The sequence below is a fragment of the Formica exsecta genome, unplaced genomic scaffold (genome assembly GCF_003651465.1).
Source record: "Formica exsecta isolate Colony F162 unplaced genomic scaffold, ASM365146v1 scaffold26, whole genome shotgun sequence".
Taxonomy (NCBI): domain Eukaryota; kingdom Metazoa; phylum Arthropoda; class Insecta; order Hymenoptera; family Formicidae; genus Formica; species Formica exsecta.
In genome coordinates this window covers 1,076,452-1,097,030 of record NW_021849866.1, presented here as the reverse complement: position 1 = coordinate 1,097,030, position 20,579 = coordinate 1,076,452, and the positions used below count along the sequence as shown (strand labels likewise).

The window sequence follows — 20,579 nt, the reverse complement described above, 5'->3', positions numbered from 1 at the left end:
GAGAAATTAAGAATTAACTGTGATACATATCGAAACATTAAATTTTTTTTTTTTTGAATTCTACGGTGGAATTGAAATTATATATACGAGTACGATCCCATCAGAAGTTTCTCAAATCCCCGAAGAAATATATGGTGTCACTCTGTGCTTATATCTTCCCAAAGGAAAAGAAACATAGAAAGCAAGTACATATATACGATGTTAATTTATGTACACACCATATTGCGATATATCATACATACCAAAAAACTTTTAAAATAAATAATTTTCAGCAAGTTACTATAATTATTTGTGATTCTTTTTTTCATTAATCTTTTTTTTTTTTTAATAAAATTAAAGATACACTCTTTTCTCTACGAAAATTTTTTCTTGTCAAAAAAATTTCAAAATAGATACAGTGGACTTTATAGCCAACCAAAAAAGTATATTATTTTCATTTACTGATAAGAACACGATAATAAATAATAAAAATATTTAATAATAATAATAATAAATAGTTGTTAATAATAATAATAAAAATAATAATATATAACAAATATAATAAATGGAACAAAACGATTTATAACACGATTTCAATCTTCGGTTTTATGTACGTTTTTTCGCGTCTTCAGATACGAGACTTGTCCAAAAGGTAAACAAAGAAAGAAACTGACATTCTGCTAAGTGAATTATAAACGCGTGAGTCACCGTCGAAGGTCCGACTCCAAGAGGAGGAAGAATGAGATACCTCACGTGTCTGTTAACACTGGGAGTGTTGGCTGTGGCAGCCTTCGCCGCGATCAAGAATGACGCGTCGACGATTGACGTGCTTAGACAGACCCTGTTATATCTGGAGAAGGAGCTGAGAAAAGATCTGGCCGATGAACGTAAATGGATCAATGTCGAAGCGCGACATAAGTATTTGCATCTGATCGAGGTGTACAAGAGATTCGGCAACCTGGACGACAAGCAATTTCCCTTGGACCGACGGGATCATCTGAACTCCCTGGACTCCCTGTGGCTCTGGGCCCGGGCCCAATCCGACAAGGGTGTCGTCAACGGCCTGTACGGAGTGTTCAGGCAAATGCAGCGCGAGATTGTCGAACTGAATGCGCCGATCAATGTTAATCAACTGGCGAATTTCGCCGAGACGATCCTGCGGGATCCGAACGCCGCGATCCCGAGGGCTCTTGATCGCATCGCGAATCTGATCGTCAACGAAAAATTGTTCATCGCTGCTTTTCAGGTATCTAGCCGAAATAGCTGCGCGTCTCCTTAAGGGCCCAGTCTATAATATCAAAAATTGATGATTTTTAGGATTTTTTTTCGAAGAATATTAGAAATTGATTTTTTTGGGCGTTTTACATATGTTTTTATTGACGTTTAAACAGTATGTCAGTATTTTTAAATTTTGGATATTTAGGTTTTTCCAGGATTTAAAAATACTGACATACTATTTAAACGTCAATAAAAACATGTAAAATGTCAAAAAGATCAATTTCTAATATTCTTCAAACAAATGAAAAAAAAAAAAAAAAAAAAGAACACGAACATAATGAAGATGTATTCTTGTTGTTCGAGACACACACAATTTTCTCGAATAAATTAGGAAAAAGTAGATGTTCAACACAAGTGAATATCAATGGTTTAGCAATATACTTTATAAATGCTTAGTGGTTTTTAATTATTCTTAAAATCGTATATAGATATCGAGAAAGTTCATGAAAGCACATTTATCTGCCAAGGATTAAATATTACAGAGCGATGCATTTATTCCCGATCACAAATAATTGTTTTTGAAGGCCTCAATTAACATAAATATACTCGTCAACGTCTCCGAAAGACCTGTAAAGTCTTTTCGTACGTGCAGGAAGCGTCGCAGCAAATGTGCAATGAGATGCAATCGCCGCAGCAACTGCTGTACAATTTGTACAATACCGTGGCGCTGACGGAGATCAAGGGTTATACTATGATTCAATTCTCCTATATGCTACTTCGTCTGTACAACGAAGGTACTTGGCACCGACGATTACGTTTAAATATACCACGTATAGCGTTTTTGACGTCGCACGATCCCCATTGTACGATTAAGACCAATTTTAACGAGCTCGTATTCCATTTAAAACACGTTTGCACGTAAATAGATGTTTCAAATTAAAAGCTTTAAAGCTAAATATGTAAGATAGAAGATTGAAAATTCGATAAGATTCTACAGAATAATTTATAAAGGTAATCGTGAAATTTTGGTTTCCGGATCGTGTGAAACGAAAAAGCTAGTGGGATGCACGATTAGGATACGTAAATGTATCTAATCCCCTAAATTTAACACAGGCAATAACTTTAACGAGGAGATTCAGACGCTGAAACATCAATATGAGATCAGGACATCCGAGACGTTAAGAGCCGTCAAAACCGCAATGGCTTTTGCTCCGAGAGATCTTTGGAGATGCGATCCGAGTGTACATAAGTTAGGTAAAGCTCCCCCAAAAATAGGATAATTAATTTATACAGATTTATATATCTCAATTGTTCAATTGATATGATTTATAATTTATATAAATATGTATAATTTATATACACGATTTATTTAGATGAAACTTATACCGAATTGAAGCAGCTGTTTCAAGGATACATCGTAAACGAGGTAGATCTGAACAGCGATAACACGTGCAAGGAGAACTGCGCTTATTATACGTATACTAAGGTGCACGGTTGCTATAAGGATCAATTTTGCGTGCAACAACGCCGGTGCAATGGAAAGATATTGCATTGCGAGTACATCGATTCCGATATGTGGATTTGTCCGTCAGTGAGTATTTTTAGCCTCAGGATATACATGTGATTAGGTAGTTTATAAATTGTATATCGCAGAGAAAAAAGTTCGGTGAAAGTTTAAAAAAATTTCAACTGTATAATACGGAGAAAAGTAGCTAAAGTATAATTTAAGATTAATTTTAAAATCAAGCTTATACAGAATAGGAAAATTAAAAAATTAGAGAGATTATAAATTTTTAATGTAGTCAAAAATAGAGAAATTATTATGAAAAAAATACTCAATGGAGTCTTAAAGTTTCGTCTTCTTAAAAAAGGAAATACGCGTGATATGTGTGTGGGTGAGAGCAATCTTGCAATTATTAATTCGAATATTCTATCCATTTAGGATAAAAACAGCAATAGACGATACGAGTATATTGAATATGAGAATGGTCTCGTTTACGGAAACAAAAATACGTGTAACAGAGGCACGACCAAAGTCGACAGCTGGTGGCGGTGGCTTTTCTGGCATTGCAGTTATTGTTTTTGCTATTGCGACGATCACAATTCGAGCTCCGATCGGTATTTTAGTCTCCGATCCGTGATGTCCGATATCTCGAATAATAGGTAAAAATCGTGTAGCCAATTCAATGAAGAAATCAATAGAATTAATAGAATTCGATGAGATGTGTAATATAAAATTTAAAATACAATATCTACTCATTGACAGAGTTATAACAGGGATAAGAATAAAGAAGATAAACCAGATTATTCATATGCAAATTCAAGAGGGTCAGTTGCTTCCACGTGGAGCGATTAATACGTCCACGACTGAATGGCAACCGGTCGATGCTTTTTCGATCATGGACGCTAACATTAGAAGCGGCATTGATTACCATAAACTCGTGTGGGAAAAACGCGCTTTGGACCTCGACGATTTACAGTCGTCGCAAGATCATCTCCTGACAGGTAATTTAAAAAATCGATTTTAATTGACGTCTAAATTTTATGTAAACCCTCCTATATTCTCATTACAATTGTGATATGATTTAATATGAAATATATCGTTCGTAAAAATATAATTATATATTAAACGCAATTATATATCACAATATAAATCTGATTTAGGCGTTCGATTCCGAATGGTTGGTAGCCGTCTAAACTTGGAAGTAATGGTGACTCCGTTCAATTTCACGTCCGGATTATTAATCCAACCCGAGGAAAAGACTTTCTGGCATAGCAACGACGTTACTGACAGGTACGAAAGTCTTTTTCTTCCCAGCTTAAGTTCGCTGTGATATTAAATTTTAGTAGTATTTATAAATATATTCGCAATATTAATTAACCCTTCTATCGTCGAGTTAAAGCTCAATTTTTAATTGTAACACTCTTAACATGTATTTGCATTTTCAGAACGGAGCTGAAGTTTATCGAACCCGACATACCGATTCGCAATCCCGTGCAGAACGAACCGGATTCCGCGATGAATCAATATTTGAACTTCGCACCGAGCGATCGACGAAAGGACGCGGCGCAGAGCACGATTCCCTTCCTCGATGTTCAACCAATCATACCGAACCCACCGGTACCGATCGCGGGCGCTGGTATCTTTCATAAGGGTCGAAAGGGTTCAGGCGGGTTCGCCGCCCTGAAATTGATCACCTACGACTTCGCGCCGCATCTGCAAGTCGACCTACCACCAACACCGCCGGTTCTCGAGACCCCGAACGAGATAACAGCCATGTAAAGAATCTTTCACACTTTTCATCGAAATAACGCGATTGAAGAACCTGTGATTTATATATATATATATACACACAAACCTATACCAAGGACCTTAACATAAGTATCAAAGTGAATACGAAGGTGCAACGTATCGAGTCGTATACGAAATATTAAAGGTCGAAAGTTTTAATTTTATGGAAAAAAGAATCTTTTTTTAATAAAGTAAAGATAATGCGAGAAAAATCAGTATTGACATACGAAATTTAAGATGCAATAAAGTTAAAAATGTTTTTGTTTTTAAAACTTTCCATCTTTGTAGACTTTCTACATTTCGAATCAAAGTGCAATTATGAAAATGGCTTTTCATTCTAAGAAATATAGAGAACATATTATTGATCATTTGCAATCAGATATATCTTAGTATATTTTGTTTCGTGGAAATCTGATCAAGAATATCAAGATTCTTGATATAAAGCTAACATTCATTAAATTAAGACTAATTACATTTAAGCATTCCCTCTTCTTTGTAATTACATTTAAATAGAGATTTTTTTTCATTAATTTCGATATATTAATTATTAATACTCATAATAAATCAATTGTGTGTTTACTAGTGCATCGTATATATCCCAAATCAACAATTTACTAATAATTTATGTTGGCAGTCTTGAAATTAAGCTTTGTTTAAAAATGTTAAGTGATCGATTTATATTAAAACACTACAGTCACAAATTTAAAATTTTTCTGTATTAATTAAAATATAAAATAATAAAAATAAGAGTTGATAAAGAGATTGAAGTAATAGACATAAAACATAAAACTTATTTATATATAAACAAAAAAAAATGATGTATAAAGCTTCCTGAATTTATAAATTCTATAAATTGATGACTTTTATACTGATGAGTATGAGATGTAATTAAAGTTTGATGTAACTATAAAGTTTGACGTAAATTTTGATTTATCGTCAAATGTATGAATTAGATTCCTTCGTTTTTCAGTTTTCGTTAATATTAACAATTTTTTTTACAATTTGAATGTAATATTGCATGAGTTTAGAAATATGTAGATAAGTATTTGTGACGACAAATTGTTGCCATTTCCTTTGCACAACTCAATTTCGTTACCATTAAATATGTTTCAGAATTAAGATTTAAAATTATAACATAAGAAAATATTTCATTTTAGATTTAGGATTAGTATTAGATTAGTATATATCACATGATAATTTCTTTTATTATATTGCAATTTTATATAAAATGATTTTGTTTTCCAGATTTAGTTATAGTTTTGTAGCAGATATTATTTAGAATTATTGTATCAACTTTGTAATATTTTTATACTGTACATGACGAACTTTTCTTTATCTTTTCTGTCATGTAACTATAAATGCACACAAATCTTTGAAAATAAATTGATATAATGGCAAATGTCATATTTGCATATATGATAAATTTTTGCGAATAATATATATCCTAGGCATATAAATGCTGTTAATTAAAAAGAAGTTCTTCATTCAAATTATTAATCCTTCGCGAATCGAAATATTTTGATTATCTTTTTCATTAGACCAATCAAGTAATCTCTAATCAAATATAACCATATAATTCATTTTTCTTAAATTTAAATCTCCAGTTTTAAGGATTAAAGAGTTACTTTTACGAATTACAATATTAGCCATGTATCGTGGAATTGCGAAGGATCTATGGAAACAAAAAGAGAAATGAAGGTACTCACCTGCACTCGCAATGGATGCATCATAAGGAGATGTAACATGTCCGTGGGCGGTAGTAATTCGCGCAGAGTTGCTCCCTGTTGTCGGATAGCCTGACACATAAACACGGCGAGATATCGATGAAGCGGTAGATGAAATGACACTTGCAAACTATCACTCTGAAAAAAAGTGAAGAACAACGTGTATAACTAATTTTCTAACGCAATATATGCATAGAACACGAACAAGAGTTTACACTCACCACGTTTGGATGAGTGTAGTTCACGGCGTCTAGCCAGTCTTGCAAAGCTGTAAGGCAGAAGGTAAGCACCCGTCGACTTAATGTTGCACTTTCGGGTCCCCGAAGATGTGACACTAGAGCCCACATTGGATATGCACTTGCCTCCAGTTCCGCGCTAAATGCCGCGTAATAAGTGTTAGGTTCGAACTCGACATGCTGGCTCAACTCTCTCTGGTTGACGTTCATGCCTTGAAACATGGATAGAAAGTCGAACCACATTTCCAAAAGAGTGTTATCGCTCATGAATCTGACCGCGACGGGTTTGTGTGAGAGCACATTGTTTAAATCAGACACCAATGGCCAATAACAATGTTCCTTCATCACTTGACGTCCACAATCCACAACATAATGGAAGTTCTTATCCGGATCTGAAATAAATCTTTCTATTAATCTTTGCTCTTTAACTTGAATTCACGCATTCTGATCCATCCTGATTTTAAAACTGCAGAACATACCATGCAAGGTATTTTGAATGAGTATTTTGCTCATCATGTATTTCAAACTAATAACCATAACGTGTAACAATTTCAACTGGTCAACCATCCTCAACGCTAGCTTCTCGTTGCTAAATAGCTGAAAAGTTTTACAAAGATTAAAAATTAATACGTTTTATACATATATAAAGAAATAAATATATTGTAGATGAAAATCTTATTCTCATATTATACAAAATTAGAATAAATATCATTTATATATTTTCTTTTTTCTCCAATCATTGCATACTCTAGTACTATTTTTTGGAAAAAGAAAAATTTTTTAATGCAATTATGTGAATAAAAGTATAATTTGTGTGGTTCGGAGATATATATAAAAGAAATTTTACCATAGACTATGATTAATCAAATATCCGCGATATTGCTATCTGTTATCTAAGTCTGTTATCTTTATCTATCTGTTATCTGTAATAAGATAAAATTACCTGTACGCTAACATGTACTACTCTATTGCTCAACGTATCGGGATCCGTAGAACGCTCGAGCATCATAGAGATTCTACTATAGTGCAACACAAAGGCGCGAGTTAAAGCTTCTTTATAATCAGGATCTGGCAACATGTTCAATAGCAGACAAACCAATTTCTGCGGAAATTCGTAAGCAACCGTCCAAAACATCAGTTCCTCCAAGAATGTAGTGTGCTCTAAGTGTTCTTGAAGCGACACGCATTCTGAAACGAAGTGAATCGCGTCATTAATGTCATTGTGGTATGCATACAAATTATTTTGTGTTTTTATCGCGTTAGAAATTATTATTGAAGTTATTGAAATTTCCGTAATACGAATTGTCTATATCAATTTTATATATCAACATTATTTACCTTTATATTCATCAGGTGGTTCTGGATTCGGTAGCGATTTTACGGCATGCTGATATATTTTATTGCTATCTTGGCAATAGCTATCGTACTCGGATTGTCCCGTTAAGACCGAGGGATCCATGAGGCCTCGGTACTTTTGCGGATTCGTGAGAGCTGATGTCATAACGTGTCTCATTAATGCGCCCATGTTGTTCAAATCTAGCAACATGGTCAAATATGAATCCGCTTCATGTATAGCACCTCTATAATCTGGCACACCCATTTTACTAAAATGAACAAAATAGTAATAAATTATTAATATTTTTACTAACATACATTATTGCAATTTTGTTTCTATATTATTATTTTTTTTTTAATTGGAGACCTTGTTATACATATGTATATTAAAAAAAATTAAGAAAATTAAGAAAAAGAGTCCTAGTAAGCATGGATCAGAAAACTTTTCCTACTTAAAATGTAGCCATTTTATACAACACAAAAGAGAAAGAGAGAGAGAGTGTTATGTAATTTTAGAATATATACATGCAAGCTATTATAAAGTATCAATTTATATTAGGTAAGAAGATTAAAAGTAGATAAAGTTTATTTTTACATACCACTTATTCATATGTTCTGTAAAATATAGCAGAAAAAACCACTATCCGCTAAAAACTCATCATTCTAAAGGTTAATAATAATTTCTGTGAAAGTATATAATGTCTAACATACCAATTCTCACGTAAATGTTGTATAAGTCGAAGAATAATTCTGGGCATCATTGCCTCGGCTACACACATCAGATCCGATGGTGCGACTGATTTATTTACAGCAGCCTTTGGCCCATGCCTATCACAAAATCTGTAAGATAAAAAACAAATTAACAACTGACAAAAAAATATTCGGCAAATTTCGGTAAGGAAATCTGCGGTATCTCATCAAGATATTTACTGATGAATTGAGTTAACCAAAAAAAAAAAAAAAAAAGGAAAAGAAAAATCAGTAATATTAAAAAAAAAAAATGAATATTTATATAGACAAAGTCGAAATGTAATATATCCTACAGATTTTCATTACTATATGAGATGTTTTTAAAAATTATTAATTACCCAGTCTCCTTCATCACAGATGTATCGCCACAATCACATGCACCACCTGCTTGGCTGAGAAACATATTGAAATCGTGACGATGATGATTTCCCTTTTTGAAGCACTCGGTACACAAGGACATACAGGGAGATATGCCACATGTGCGACAGCGATATGCTACAAAGTTTGGTGTCCATACCAGACCACAAGTAGTAGCATTATCGTAGGTACGTACTGAAAAAAAATCAAGAATTTGATCAGTAAATAGAATGAGCTTTTTTTGTCCATAATAAAATTCTTATTTTCCTAAGAAAATAATTCTATAAAAGTATATTTCTGTAATTATTATATTCTGTAATTCTGTAATTTGTTAGTAATGTGTTTATTGTTTTATTAAAAAATTCGAATACCTGAATATAAAATAAGTATGAAATATATGTAAAAGCGCAAATTTGTTAATTTATTTTCGGAATATTTAAAGCCATAATTAAAAATTCTTCTTAATAATGTAAGTGCAAAACATACAAGATATAAACAGTAAGACAAGTGATCTAAGTGTAATGCTATAAATTATATATATTACTTTTGATTTATGTATATTTTATATCATTCTTGTATAAAATAAATTTTTATATAAAAATAAATGTTTCTTTCAATCCTTTCATAAAACTACCCTTATGTAACATTTGGAACATAAAATATAATGTAATTCTTGTAACACAAGTTAGGTTAAATTCGTCGACTATAGCTGTAACTCTCTATCTATACTTGTCTTCTCATAACTATATCTTTATCTGAAATATTTAGCACTGCCAAATACGCAATTTGTGTATATTTATAACCACACATCTTTTTTATAAATCATGTGATGTTGTAAATAAAAAAGAAATGTCAAGTGAATTACTTATAATAAAAATACAGTCCTATTTATATATAATATATAATTCAATAGCAATTTATGATGATATATTTAATTTTGTCACAAGACAAGTCATATTATTTAAATGTAAAAAATTAAATGTGCTCATAAATTTTCACATCTAAATACTACATATAAATTTTATATACAGTAATAAAATATCAATAAAGATTTAAGCAACAATTTTATCATAACTATATATATACAAATATTTTAAATATTGTAAGTTNNNTATATATATATATATAAATTGTTTTTACAATTTTTATTATCGTAAATATATATCTAATAAAAATGTTTGATGAGTAATACTGAAAATCTTACATAATCATAAATTGTTAATTATCTGTATAAATAATTTTGTTGTTTTATGAACTTAAAAAATAAGCCCTTAATAAGTATGATAGTTTCCTGTGTACATAAAATGTTAATAATTTATCACAAGCTACAAGCAAGTGTTTATTATAAAAATAGTTTAGTTTCATGTTGATTGCATCATTGAATAACGAAAACAATAAATAAAGGGACAAAAAATAACAATAAAAATTTTTTTACAAGAGACTGAAAAAATGTGTTGCTCTCTTTAACAAGTTGCAAAAGCAATTTTGACTGCTTGAACAATTCGTATCATGGAATAATTCAAAGATAAGGTTTTTTTCACAACATTTTATTGATCCCTTTGTAAGACCATAATCGCGGATATCCACCTGTACTGGCGAATTCGTCGGGCGTGCGACCACCGGCCATCAACCACTTGCACCAGTCGATGGTTTCCCAATCGTCGATGGGCTTGCTGGGGTTCAACAGAACGTCCAGCAGCTCATTGAGATACGGCGGACAACCACCGGTGTCCCGACCTGTGGTCAAACTGATATAGGCGGCCGCCCCGCGTTTTCCCTTGCCCATCAGCACTTGAACGTCGGGCGACGTGCTGCTGGAGGTCGAAGCCATCCTGAGCCTGGTCGTCTACCTTAGAAAAGAACGTCGTCTCGCACTCCTCAAGAAGTCACTTGAGTTTTATTTATTTTTCAAGTAGGGAGAGCTCATGGATTTGAGGACCAAGCGTTCGACTAATATCGGCCCCATATCAGCAGCGAGAGAACGCGTCTCTTCTCCTCGATCCGGGAAACGTCAACGTCGTCGTCGTCGTCGCGATCGCTGCGACTGACAGCATGACGAAGTCGGCGAGACTCCGAGTCGTGACCCTCCGTTAACGTCACGGCGCTACGACCGCCGTATGCGGCAATCGCGATGATAAACGGCGGTCCGTCACTCTCTCTCTCTCTCTCTCTCTCTCTCTCTCAGAGTTTCTGAGGCTGGAGTCTTCCCCGGGCACCGGTCCGCGACGAGTATATACCGTACGAACAGATCGCGCCCAGTAGGCGCCCCTACGACGAGGCGACGGGATACGCGACACAACAGAACAGGACGACACGACACGACACAGTACGGATATGGATACGGTGTAACGCGAATGACGAACTATACACGACGAAACATCGATCGACGATCGATCGAGAAGACGGAGCCGAGGAAATTGGCGACCAAGACAACTAATACGAAACGACCGAGACAATCGAGTCTCCGCTGGCGCGTCCACTTGCTGCTCATTCCAAGATCTGACTGACCGAGCTGCTTTATCGACGTGGTGAGGTGAATACGTACGTAAGTGGTGTATCCGCAACGTGAACGTGCTCCGTGCTTTCAAACGAGAGGTGTGTTCCTTCAGTGCCGGTCTACAATAGGTGATTTAAGACAGGACAAAGAAATTTTAGTCTCTTTTGTTCTGATTAGTCAAATTTCAATCTTTAATCTTCAATCTTCAATTTTCAATGCGTAGTCTGATACTGGCATAAGGCTTAGGGCTTAAATCACCTATTGTAGACCGGCACTCAAAGACGCAAATGAAGAATTCACCATGTGTCCCCGATATCCAATAGGAGAACGTGCTTTCTAGAGTCTCTAGGCGACGACATTTTTGTTACTAGGAAATAGCTTCCTATTGAATATCGAATATTGTAGATCAGATATTGGACGCGATTTAAATCCTCCATAAAGTCTATAAATATCTATATAAAGAAATCTATATAATTAATTATTTATATTATTATCTGATTTTTTCATTAAATAATATTGGGAAATCGAATAAATGAATTTTTTGTCCGATGCAATGATGTTTTTCCGTCAAGATGGCGAAACTGCGGGATTCCAACTAGGCGCATGCGCGAAGAAAGTTCTAGCAACGCTGATCTCTAACCAGCTGGTCAGCAACCCTAGCCTCGCTGCTTCTTTCTCTTCACGTTTCGAGTAAAAACGGGCGTGTATGGTACTGTGATAAACAAATTACAAATCGCAGGTAATCCTTCGTGATAGAACCCATCGGATTTACATCGATACATCGTAGGGTATATTAAATCCATCCGCGTATCCCGGTGATCGAATTTTTCGCGATCGCGACAAAGTGTTGGAGAAATATTGAGATACGAAGTGAACCGGTGGCGATCGTCGCTCATGTAGCTGCTCTCTTCGTTTGAATTTGAAAAATTTGTATCGCGTAGACACAAGAGCACAATATTTACAACTGCCAAACTATTGCTTTACTTTATATTTTTGTGTGACCTGTGCAATAATAATTAGTTTACAATTGGTTATTTGTACTATTCACAAAGATTAGATTAGATAGGTTAGATTTTATTGTAGGAAAATTAAAGGAATAGAAATACAATAGTTTCAATTTACGCAGCAGAGTCATTTTTCCATTAGCTGACATGTGCGATAAAATAAATTTATGATTTAAACTCTACGAAGAAACTCTATGATATTTATAAAATAATCATAGTGATATAATTTACATTATTGTACAGTGCAATGTATATATGTTTGGTTAATACTTATCACGTTTGATTTTCAGCCATGGTACGTATGAACGTTCTCAGTGATGCTCTCAAATCCATCAACAATGCCGAAAAGCGCGGAAAGCGACAGGTATTGTTGAGGCCCTGCTCCAAAGTGATTGTCAAATTTTTGACTGTCATGATGAAGCATGGTGAGTAAATCTTGTATAAGGAAAGTTTATTTATATTATTTATAATATACATTTCATTTCTTATACATGTGTGTGATATATAATTTTACACACATTTTTATAATTATGGAAATATATAATTTTTTTCACACATATATGAGGAAGGGAAAGACTTAAAATCACTTTAAACAAATATCTATTGTATACAGGATATATTGGAGAGTTTGAGATTGTGGATGACCATCGCAGTGGAAAGGTGGTAGTGAACCTTACTGGAAGATTAAACAAATGTGGAGTTATCTCTCCAAGATTTGACGTACCGATCAATGACATTGAGAAATGGACCAACAATCTCTTACCTTCTCGACAGTTCGGGTAAGTACTTACCTGTAAATAATAATCAAGAAACTTTACTTTATAAATAATGATAGATGATATTTATTTTATATTATATGCAATTTTATATTGTTCTTAGTTATTTATACAACAAATTACTGAGATAATTATGTGTAATAACGCAAAATAATAAATATTAATAATGAGCAAAAAAAATTGATGAGAGAAAGTTTAATTAATTGCGTCTATTTAAATCCAAGAATTAAAAGTAAAATACATAATGCATGTTGCACTACATTACATACATATTCTATTTACATTTCAGATATGTTGTATTGACTACTAGTGGAGGAATCATGGACCATGAAGAAGCCAGGAGGAAACATCTTGGAGGAAAAATCTTAGGATTTTTCTTTTAACTTTTTATTTAAGTAAATAAAGATGTAAAAACAAAAATCTTTTAATTTCAAATGACTTTTCTTGGTTTTGAAAACCAAATACCCATCTATTTAAATTTTGACTATTGTTTTTCAGTTTGATAAAATCTCGCCTTTTATAAAAAAAAAATATGTTTAGTTCTTTCTCGATTACAATGAATACTCAATTTTTGATAGAGCTTTTTATTTTGCAAGGTCAAAAATGTCTTCCCAAATGAAATTGAACATATATTGAGGATAGTATAAGCACGATCCAAATGTATTTATTTCTGACATCTTAGTTCAATGTGATACCGCGCATATAGTTGGCGGCGCTGCATTGAAGGAGCCACAATCGCTCATTTCTTTGTTACAATTGTGATATATTTATATTTCTGAATCGAAAAGAAAAGTGTAATCTCTTTGTCTATGTGCAATAGAACTGAATAGAACCCAGCCCGAAATATGGCCAAAACTAAAACGATTAGCAAAGGATGCCCCAAGTGCGAACAGCAGGTATTTTGAAATCGTCTCCCTCGTATATATTTATATTTATTTATTAAATATAATATATATTGTATATGTAAAGTTATATATTATTTATGTTTTGTAATATTCTCAATCTTCGCCATATATATAATTAGCTTCTACTTTGGCTACATGCTTATCAAACATCTTTTCTGTTTTAAATAAATCTTTGATAGACAAATATAATATTAAAAATATATGTAAAATAAGAATAAACGGGATATAATATTTTTTCTTTGTGTATGTCTTTGTCTCTAAATGCATTCTATATATGTGAATGCATATGTTGGGTATTCATTGATTTTAATCTGTTAATTAAATATGGAAAAGAAAAGGAAAATTGTCAAATAATCTATGCATATATCTATAATATATATTGATTATATAAAGAATTTTATTTTTAATAATATTATTTTATTGTGTTTATTGTTACTGATATATACATTATATATATATATATTTTTTTTTTCTTGTTTTAAAAAATTAATGCGTATAAATTGCATTGTCCATTGAATAAAAAATATTGTTAATAAATTTGTTCACTTATAATATATATTATAAGGTACCTGTTGCGTGCAAAGCTTGTCCTTGTGGACATTCCTTTTTCAATGCACGGCGCAATTCTATCAAAAGTCCACCCAGTCCTGACAGTGGAGTGATGAAGACAAGAAGAACTAATCGTATTAAACGCGAGAAACCAAATTATTATGATGCTTTGGAATATGACAAACAAACGAAAAAAAATACCAAAGTAATAATCAAATTTATATTATAGTATATTTTTAGAAAATACAATATTGCTTTTTATATTAACACTCAATTGCATAAGTTTATATGATTATATAATTAGATTACATTCTGTCTTAATATTATTGAATACAGAATATCATTTCTTTATTTCATATTTTTAGTAGTAAATTATTCTTTTAGATCAGACAAACCACGGATACTACAAGTGATATCGATTGTCGCCAGTTGAATAAAAAAAAGAAGCGGAAAGGAAAGGGAAAGGGCAAGAGTGGCAGTAATAGCGGCGTGGGCGATGATGATGATGAAATGGATGGGATCAATGGATTATCTCCAGAGAAACAACTCACTTGTTCTCTCATATTGCAAGAACTTAACAACAAGATGAGAGTGGTAGCTTGGAAGCCTATGTGAAATTAAAAATAGACATAGATACATGCGTATCTCTTTGACAAATCCAACAACATCAGTTCGACATGATTGCTTTACTATGTGCAGTAGTAAGGCGCAAATAAAATGAAGGTAAGCGGTGTAATGCGAGTTCCTACAGCATCGGAAATTTACCGATATACATCGATTTCAGTTTCTATACAGATTTATCTACAAATATAACTAACTGCCATATAAGAGTTTCCGATATAACTCTTGTGGAATCTATTTATAGCAATCGTTATACTTACCTATTTGAAGATAAAAATACATAAAAGTCATGACATAATGTGTATTTTATTTACATAAATATTTAGATTTACATGTAAAAAAGTATTTTATATTTTATATTTTATTGTCAATGTTTTAAATATTGCATAAAACTCCAAAATATGAATTTCGTATACATTTATATTAAGAGCTGAATTGTGGTAATAAAGATTTGTATATATGATGTAAATAATAAAGATAAACAAAGTAAAAACATTTTATTTTAAAACAGTTTATATTTAACATGTTTACTGTTCATGAAGTAAATATTATTTAGATTTATCAGAAAGGATGTGGATGGGAAATACTTATAACTTTACAATGTTGGGAACAAAGCAAAAAAGATTTGAAAAATAATTTTAAAGATAAAATGCATGGATAGTGTGAACGTATTTTTTAAATTTCAAATTTATACTTTTTTTATTTAAATTAAATTTATCTAATGCACATGGCGACAATATTCTGTCTCAGTACGGGAGATGAGAAAAATCGATTGAGAAAAAGTTTATTGATACTTGGAAAAGCTCAATAAACGCTTGTAATGTTTCCTTTTTTTGTGACAACTGTTATGATTTATTTATTTTCCTATTACACATTATAGATCACTTCATATTATCAACGATCACATTTTCAAAATAATTTACTCTTTTACGGTAGTGTCCCCTTGACGATTGTTATTCTCAGCGTTTACGGGCAGCTTTGTTGCTGTTGTTGGATCTGTCTGGTTCTCATTGAAAACCAAAAGCAGAGGTAAACCTCCTATAACCATACATGTACCCATGCACAGAAAACACACGGTATAACTTCCGGTTACGTCGCGCAAGTAACCTGGAACAACGTTACCATCTAAGAGAGAATCTCATAAAGATTAATTAATATGATGATTTAAATATAGAGAATATTATATAATATATGGAATCCATTTCAGGAATAGATTTTTTAATTCTTTATTTTTTTTTTTTTTTAAATTTGATATTAGAATTAATATCTTTCCTTCAAAATTTAATTTAGTTTTATTTGTGTTAAATGAGGAATATAAGATTTTGCTACATTTTTTGTCTTTGAAGTTTAATTTGTGAAAATATTATCCATTTTCAATCGCTTGTAATTCGAATGAAATTTCTTTAACATGTGACATTTTCTGACATTTTTTTTTTAACAATAAGGAAAAATCGATTCCAAATTGGTATAATAATATGACTGCAATATTTGATCTATTTTAATCATAATAAATATATCGATACAACATTGTATCGGTCGAGAGAAACTTTTATTAAGAGAGAAAATTTTATTAAGAGAAAAAAATCTGGAGAAATTAAAAAAATCGATTAAAATCTCAATATCTCGAAAAAGGATGTAAACGATATTTTCATAGCCAATTATCTCAAGGTAATTATAAAAATCATTAAGCTAAAAAGCATCCCTGGTAATCTGATGTATATTGTATGCGCGCATGCAGCTTTTATATTTTTATCTTCACACCTTTGACATAATTATGTGCACATAATTAACATGATATATAGTATGTTTCAATATTTTTGCTGTTTTCTTTGAGGATGCACGAGAATTATTCCATTCATTACTTTTACACAGTTATAGATTTTTAGAATAATTAATAAATTCAAATTGTATGTGAATATAGTTAATGAATTTAAATTAAAAGAATATTTTAATCCAATTTAAAGAAAAGAACAGATGTTTTTGGGAAATAACATTAGTATATAGTTCTACAGCTGAAAAGTACCTGCGAGTGGTGGAATGGAAATTGCACCAAAGCTCTGGAACATCCTCACCAGACCATAGCTGGACGATATTTTGTCGGTGCCATATTGATCGGCGAGCAGGACGGGAACTAGGAGAAACCAACAGCCTAGGCACAGTCCATACATGCCGACAGAACACGCCAATACGTAAAAGGAGTGAGCCATCGGGATCGCGAGGACCGCCACGCCGGCACCCACTACACTGCTCAGTGACAAGAGAAGAGACATCGGTATAAATAATTATGCTTTGATCCGTATTAGCTCCAAGCTCTCTCAGACATGAAAAAATTTCTCTAAAAATATCGCTTTTAAATAATAAATTTTCTGTTTGTTTAATACCCAGACTAAAGAAAGAGTGTAAAATAGTATCTCCAAGATCCTAAAATATCTTCCAAATGGATGGTGATTTGTAATTCCGGAGCAGCGAATGAAACAAATAGAAATGATTCGATCGTAAATATCATAGTCGATCTATATGATTTTTAGCAAAATGATCAAAATAAGAGAATTTTCTATAGGACATAAAGTTTCTTATATATGTTTTTTATAATCGATACGATATACTCCATAATAATCTTTTCACGCTTGAATTAGATTTCACGGAGACAAAAGCACGTGTCATGCGTAAATAAAATCGCTCGCCTTCCGATATATCCTTTCCGCCGATCGAACAGCTTGAGATCCGACAGCCAGCCAAGGCCGAGTCTACCGCACAAGTCGAGAGCAGCGGAAATGGCCACCAGATAGCCAGCCTCTGATTTGGTGTAACCTGCGGCGTGGACGTACGCCGGCAGGTAGTATAGCATGTACGGGCTGCCGGTGGACATCAAACTGACGGAGATGCACATCATGATGAATTGTGGATTCTTCAGCAGCGACAGATCGAGATAGCGCGTCACTCTCTGCATGAACGTAATCTTGGTTTCCGTCGATGCTGTTGGTGTCAAGGACGGCATCCTGCTTGGCGGCGACGGCGGTGGCTGTTGCTGTTCTGCCGGACCCGTCGCCGTCGCGGACGATTTTAGCGATCTTTGCGACGATCTCGCGGCCTTGTACACACACGTCGAGTCCGTCGATAGATCCTCCACGCTGTGCAGGATACTGGAACTGCGGATCTTGGCGATGGACTTCATAGGAAGACCTTCGCCCATCACATCCTTCTCCTCATCGCTGTCGGTCAACTCGATCGCCACCACATTGCTGTTCTGGTGGAACAATTCGTTCAACATATTGTGCCGGGCAGTTGGATCATTGGCGAACAGCAGCTCCAGTTTCTGTTGCGTTGACTTGTCCTGATCCTGTCGGAGAGATAAATTATGATCTATCGTCATTTCTTACACCAGTCGAAATATCAACTAGTCGTTATCAAGTTGGTTATATAATATTTTTCTATATACGTGTACAATTGTTTACACAAAAAAGGATTAAGAATATTTATAAATTCAACAAAAATATTCCAATTTTGTATAAGGACATAGGAAGTTCTCAAAAGATGTGCTTTCGATATTATTAAAATCTTAATTAATTCCTTAATTATTAAATCGCCGTCTTTCATCTTCCCGATATCTGGTTCTCGTAACACACTGAATATTCGCTCCGACACCGACCTGAGCTCCCTGGATTTAGCGATGAGCGGCCGGGCAGTGAGACTGGATATCGTCAGCAGGTTGTCATTGTCCTCGTCCTCGAGAAGGGTGCCTTCGGGGCTTTGCAAATGTGGAGGGACGATCGGGGTTGACGTCGCCGTCACCTGGACCGCCAGGGATCCCGGTTGATTCGGCGAGGGTGCCCCGACGGCGACGCTGCCGCTCAGGTCGAACACCGGGGCTGAGTGGATGGAAAACAACGAGCCCAGCTGCGTCGCCGGTTGATTATTCATATTCTCGTCGATGATCGCGCTGCTGCCTGTGACGACCATCTCCTGGGACGACGCTGCCGTTGCGACGACGCCGAGGTCGGTGTCCTCGAGCAATCTCGATGCCCGACACGCGTCCTGAAAGCTCCATTCCCGTGGTAGCGACATGTTTCCTCGGCGGCTTCCTCTGCGGAACCGGGGGGACCGTAATACATTGGATTATATTACTTGGTTGGTCACGCGTGGTTTACTTGTACTTTGGTCTCTTCTCTAGTCGTTCGATGGTTCCTCGAGCTGTCTCACCCTTCACACCAGATTCACCTCTTCTTCTCCACTGAATGGAGAACGAATTTATCTCTTTACCTGGTACAACGAGATTCACCTATCGTATAGTAATACCGTTACAATGGCATACGCAACCCCTTTCGTTTCTTTCCTTTTCCTTCGACTGTAATCTTCGAGCCCCTCAGTGGGGCTTTAGTGCTTTTCGATTTTGGCTTTCGAGGATAAGCTGAATGAACAGGAATAGGTGAAAAAGTCGACGCGATCAGGATCCTCTTGTCTGATTATTAAAACACTTCTTCCGACCTTGTAGAGTAGACTAAAGGCTCTCGGTGAACACACGGTGAGTTCGGGGGTGCATGCGCAGTCTACGTGGTGGAGGGTTGCCATTAACTGGAAATTTACAGTGGGATCGATACACTTCGGCTGTGCTGACGCGCAAAGACAATCTTCGCGGAAATCATCCACGACTCACGTGCGAACTCACTGACAGAAAAAACCGCGCACTGTATATGTAAAAACAAAAAATCCATCGTTTTCTCGACCAACACAAAATTGGGTTACATACATATGGAAAAATACAAAGTTTTGCAATAAAAGAGAAAATAACGTGTCAAACTATATATTTCGAATATATAGGACGTTAGCAACCGGAATGTTGGCAATTTGATGAAACTTGATTGAATCGAAAACATATAAATTGCTTAGATGAACAAAACTGCACCCCTCCCCCTCCACTTCCCATGCACGATATAATTATATCTATATTAAATAAAATATATTATTTTAATATTATTATTCTAATAAAGAAAAGAATGTTGAATCTCTATGCTTGAATATATAAAGTCTTATACACAACTGTTTTGGTTGCATTAAGAAAATAAAAACTGCTTAAAAGAAAAAATTGATGTTATTATATTCATGTTTCTATATCTATGTAGTAGTGTAAAACTTTATTATGACAGAAGGTGTATTTGTATATGAAACGTTGCTAACTGGACAAATCTTGAGATTGTTCTAAAAAAATATTATTTTAATAATTCTTGCAAGAGAAGCTAAAGCATACCTTTATAAGAAAATTATCGTCGTTTTTTAAGGAAATATGTAATGATTTATTATCAGAAAATATTTATTATATAATAATTTTATATGATGTG

At 34.0% G+C, this 20,579-nt stretch overlaps 5 protein-coding genes across 10 annotated transcripts in view; 3 read left to right on the top strand and 2 right to left on the bottom strand.

Moving 5' to 3' along the window:
• The window catches only part of LOC115236824, a 16,556-nt gene extending 12,001 nt beyond the window's left edge, over nt 1-4,555 (top strand). For 3 of the 4 annotated variants that reach the window (XM_029809520.1, XM_029809518.1, XM_029809519.1), the window contains exons 2-9: nt 612-1,225; nt 1,850-1,991; nt 2,311-2,451; nt 2,571-2,788; nt 3,140-3,360; nt 3,464-3,702; nt 3,862-3,991; nt 4,147-4,555. In XM_029809520.1, the coding sequence (XP_029665380.1) occupies nt 719-1,225; nt 1,850-1,991; nt 2,311-2,451; nt 2,571-2,788; nt 3,140-3,360; nt 3,464-3,702; nt 3,862-3,991; nt 4,147-4,480 (1,932 nt within the window). In that variant the 5' untranslated portion in view covers nt 612-718 and the 3' untranslated portion in view covers nt 4,481-4,555. The remainder of the gene's footprint in view (nt 1-611; nt 1,226-1,849; nt 1,992-2,310; nt 2,452-2,570; nt 2,789-3,139; nt 3,361-3,463; nt 3,703-3,861; nt 3,992-4,146) is intronic. The other variant, XM_029809517.1, reaches the window with a different exon arrangement.
• LOC115236823 (E3 ubiquitin-protein ligase Ubr3) overlaps nt 1-11,430 on the bottom strand; it is a 35,555-nt gene extending 24,125 nt beyond the window's left edge. The window contains exons 1-8 of the mRNA XM_029809516.1: nt 10,479-11,430; nt 8,873-9,086; nt 8,496-8,624; nt 7,788-8,053; nt 7,393-7,637; nt 6,929-7,046; nt 6,435-6,841; nt 6,196-6,351 (exon numbers count right to left, since the gene is read on the bottom strand). Of these exons, the coding sequence (XP_029665376.1) occupies nt 6,196-6,351; nt 6,435-6,841; nt 6,929-7,046; nt 7,393-7,637; nt 7,788-8,053; nt 8,496-8,624; nt 8,873-9,086; nt 10,479-10,722 (1,779 nt within the window). The 5' untranslated portion in view covers nt 10,723-11,430. The remainder of the gene's footprint in view (nt 1-6,195; nt 6,352-6,434; nt 6,842-6,928; nt 7,047-7,392; nt 7,638-7,787; nt 8,054-8,495; nt 8,625-8,872; nt 9,087-10,478) is intronic.
• A 542-nt stretch (nt 11,431-11,972) lies between these two features.
• Nucleotides 11,973-13,583, top strand: LOC115236828 (40S ribosomal protein S15Aa). Its single transcript, XM_029809522.1, has 4 exons — nt 11,973-12,127; nt 12,683-12,817; nt 13,006-13,171; nt 13,458-13,583. The coding sequence occupies exons 2-4, from the start codon at nt 12,685-12,687 to the stop codon at nt 13,549-13,551; spliced, it is 393 nt and encodes a 130-aa protein (XP_029665382.1). The 5' UTR covers nt 11,973-12,127; nt 12,683-12,684; the 3' UTR covers nt 13,552-13,583.
• Nucleotides 13,584-13,737: 154 nt separating this feature from the next.
• On the top strand, nt 13,738-17,265 carry LOC115236827 (UPF0547 protein C16orf87-like). Of its 3 annotated transcripts, none has more exons than XR_003884249.1 (4): nt 13,738-14,064; nt 14,639-14,827; nt 15,007-15,345; nt 17,248-17,265. XR_003884249.1 is itself a non-coding variant. In XM_029809521.1 (3 exons), exons 1-3 carry the CDS (start codon nt 14,014-14,016, stop codon nt 15,235-15,237), a joined length of 471 nt encoding a protein of 156 aa, XP_029665381.1. In that variant the 5' UTR covers nt 13,738-14,013; the 3' UTR covers nt 15,238-15,736. The 3 variants fall into 3 exon arrangements, 1 of the variants encoding a protein (XP_029665381.1); XR_003884248.1 differs by lacking the exon at nt 17,248-17,265 and adding an exon at nt 15,407-15,477; XM_029809521.1 differs by lacking the exon at nt 17,248-17,265 and having other exon boundaries at nt 15,007-15,736.
• On the bottom strand, nt 16,067-20,158 carry LOC115236792 (monocarboxylate transporter 5-like). Its single transcript, XM_029809483.1, has 4 exons — nt 18,870-20,158; nt 17,928-18,618; nt 17,267-17,487; nt 16,067-16,350 (listed from the first exon to the last, which is right to left on the bottom strand). The coding sequence occupies exons 1-4, from the start codon at nt 19,306-19,308 to the stop codon at nt 16,163-16,165; spliced, it is 1,539 nt and encodes a 512-aa protein (XP_029665343.1). The 5' UTR covers nt 19,309-20,158; the 3' UTR covers nt 16,067-16,162.
• Nucleotides 20,159-20,579: the final 421 nt, after the last annotated feature.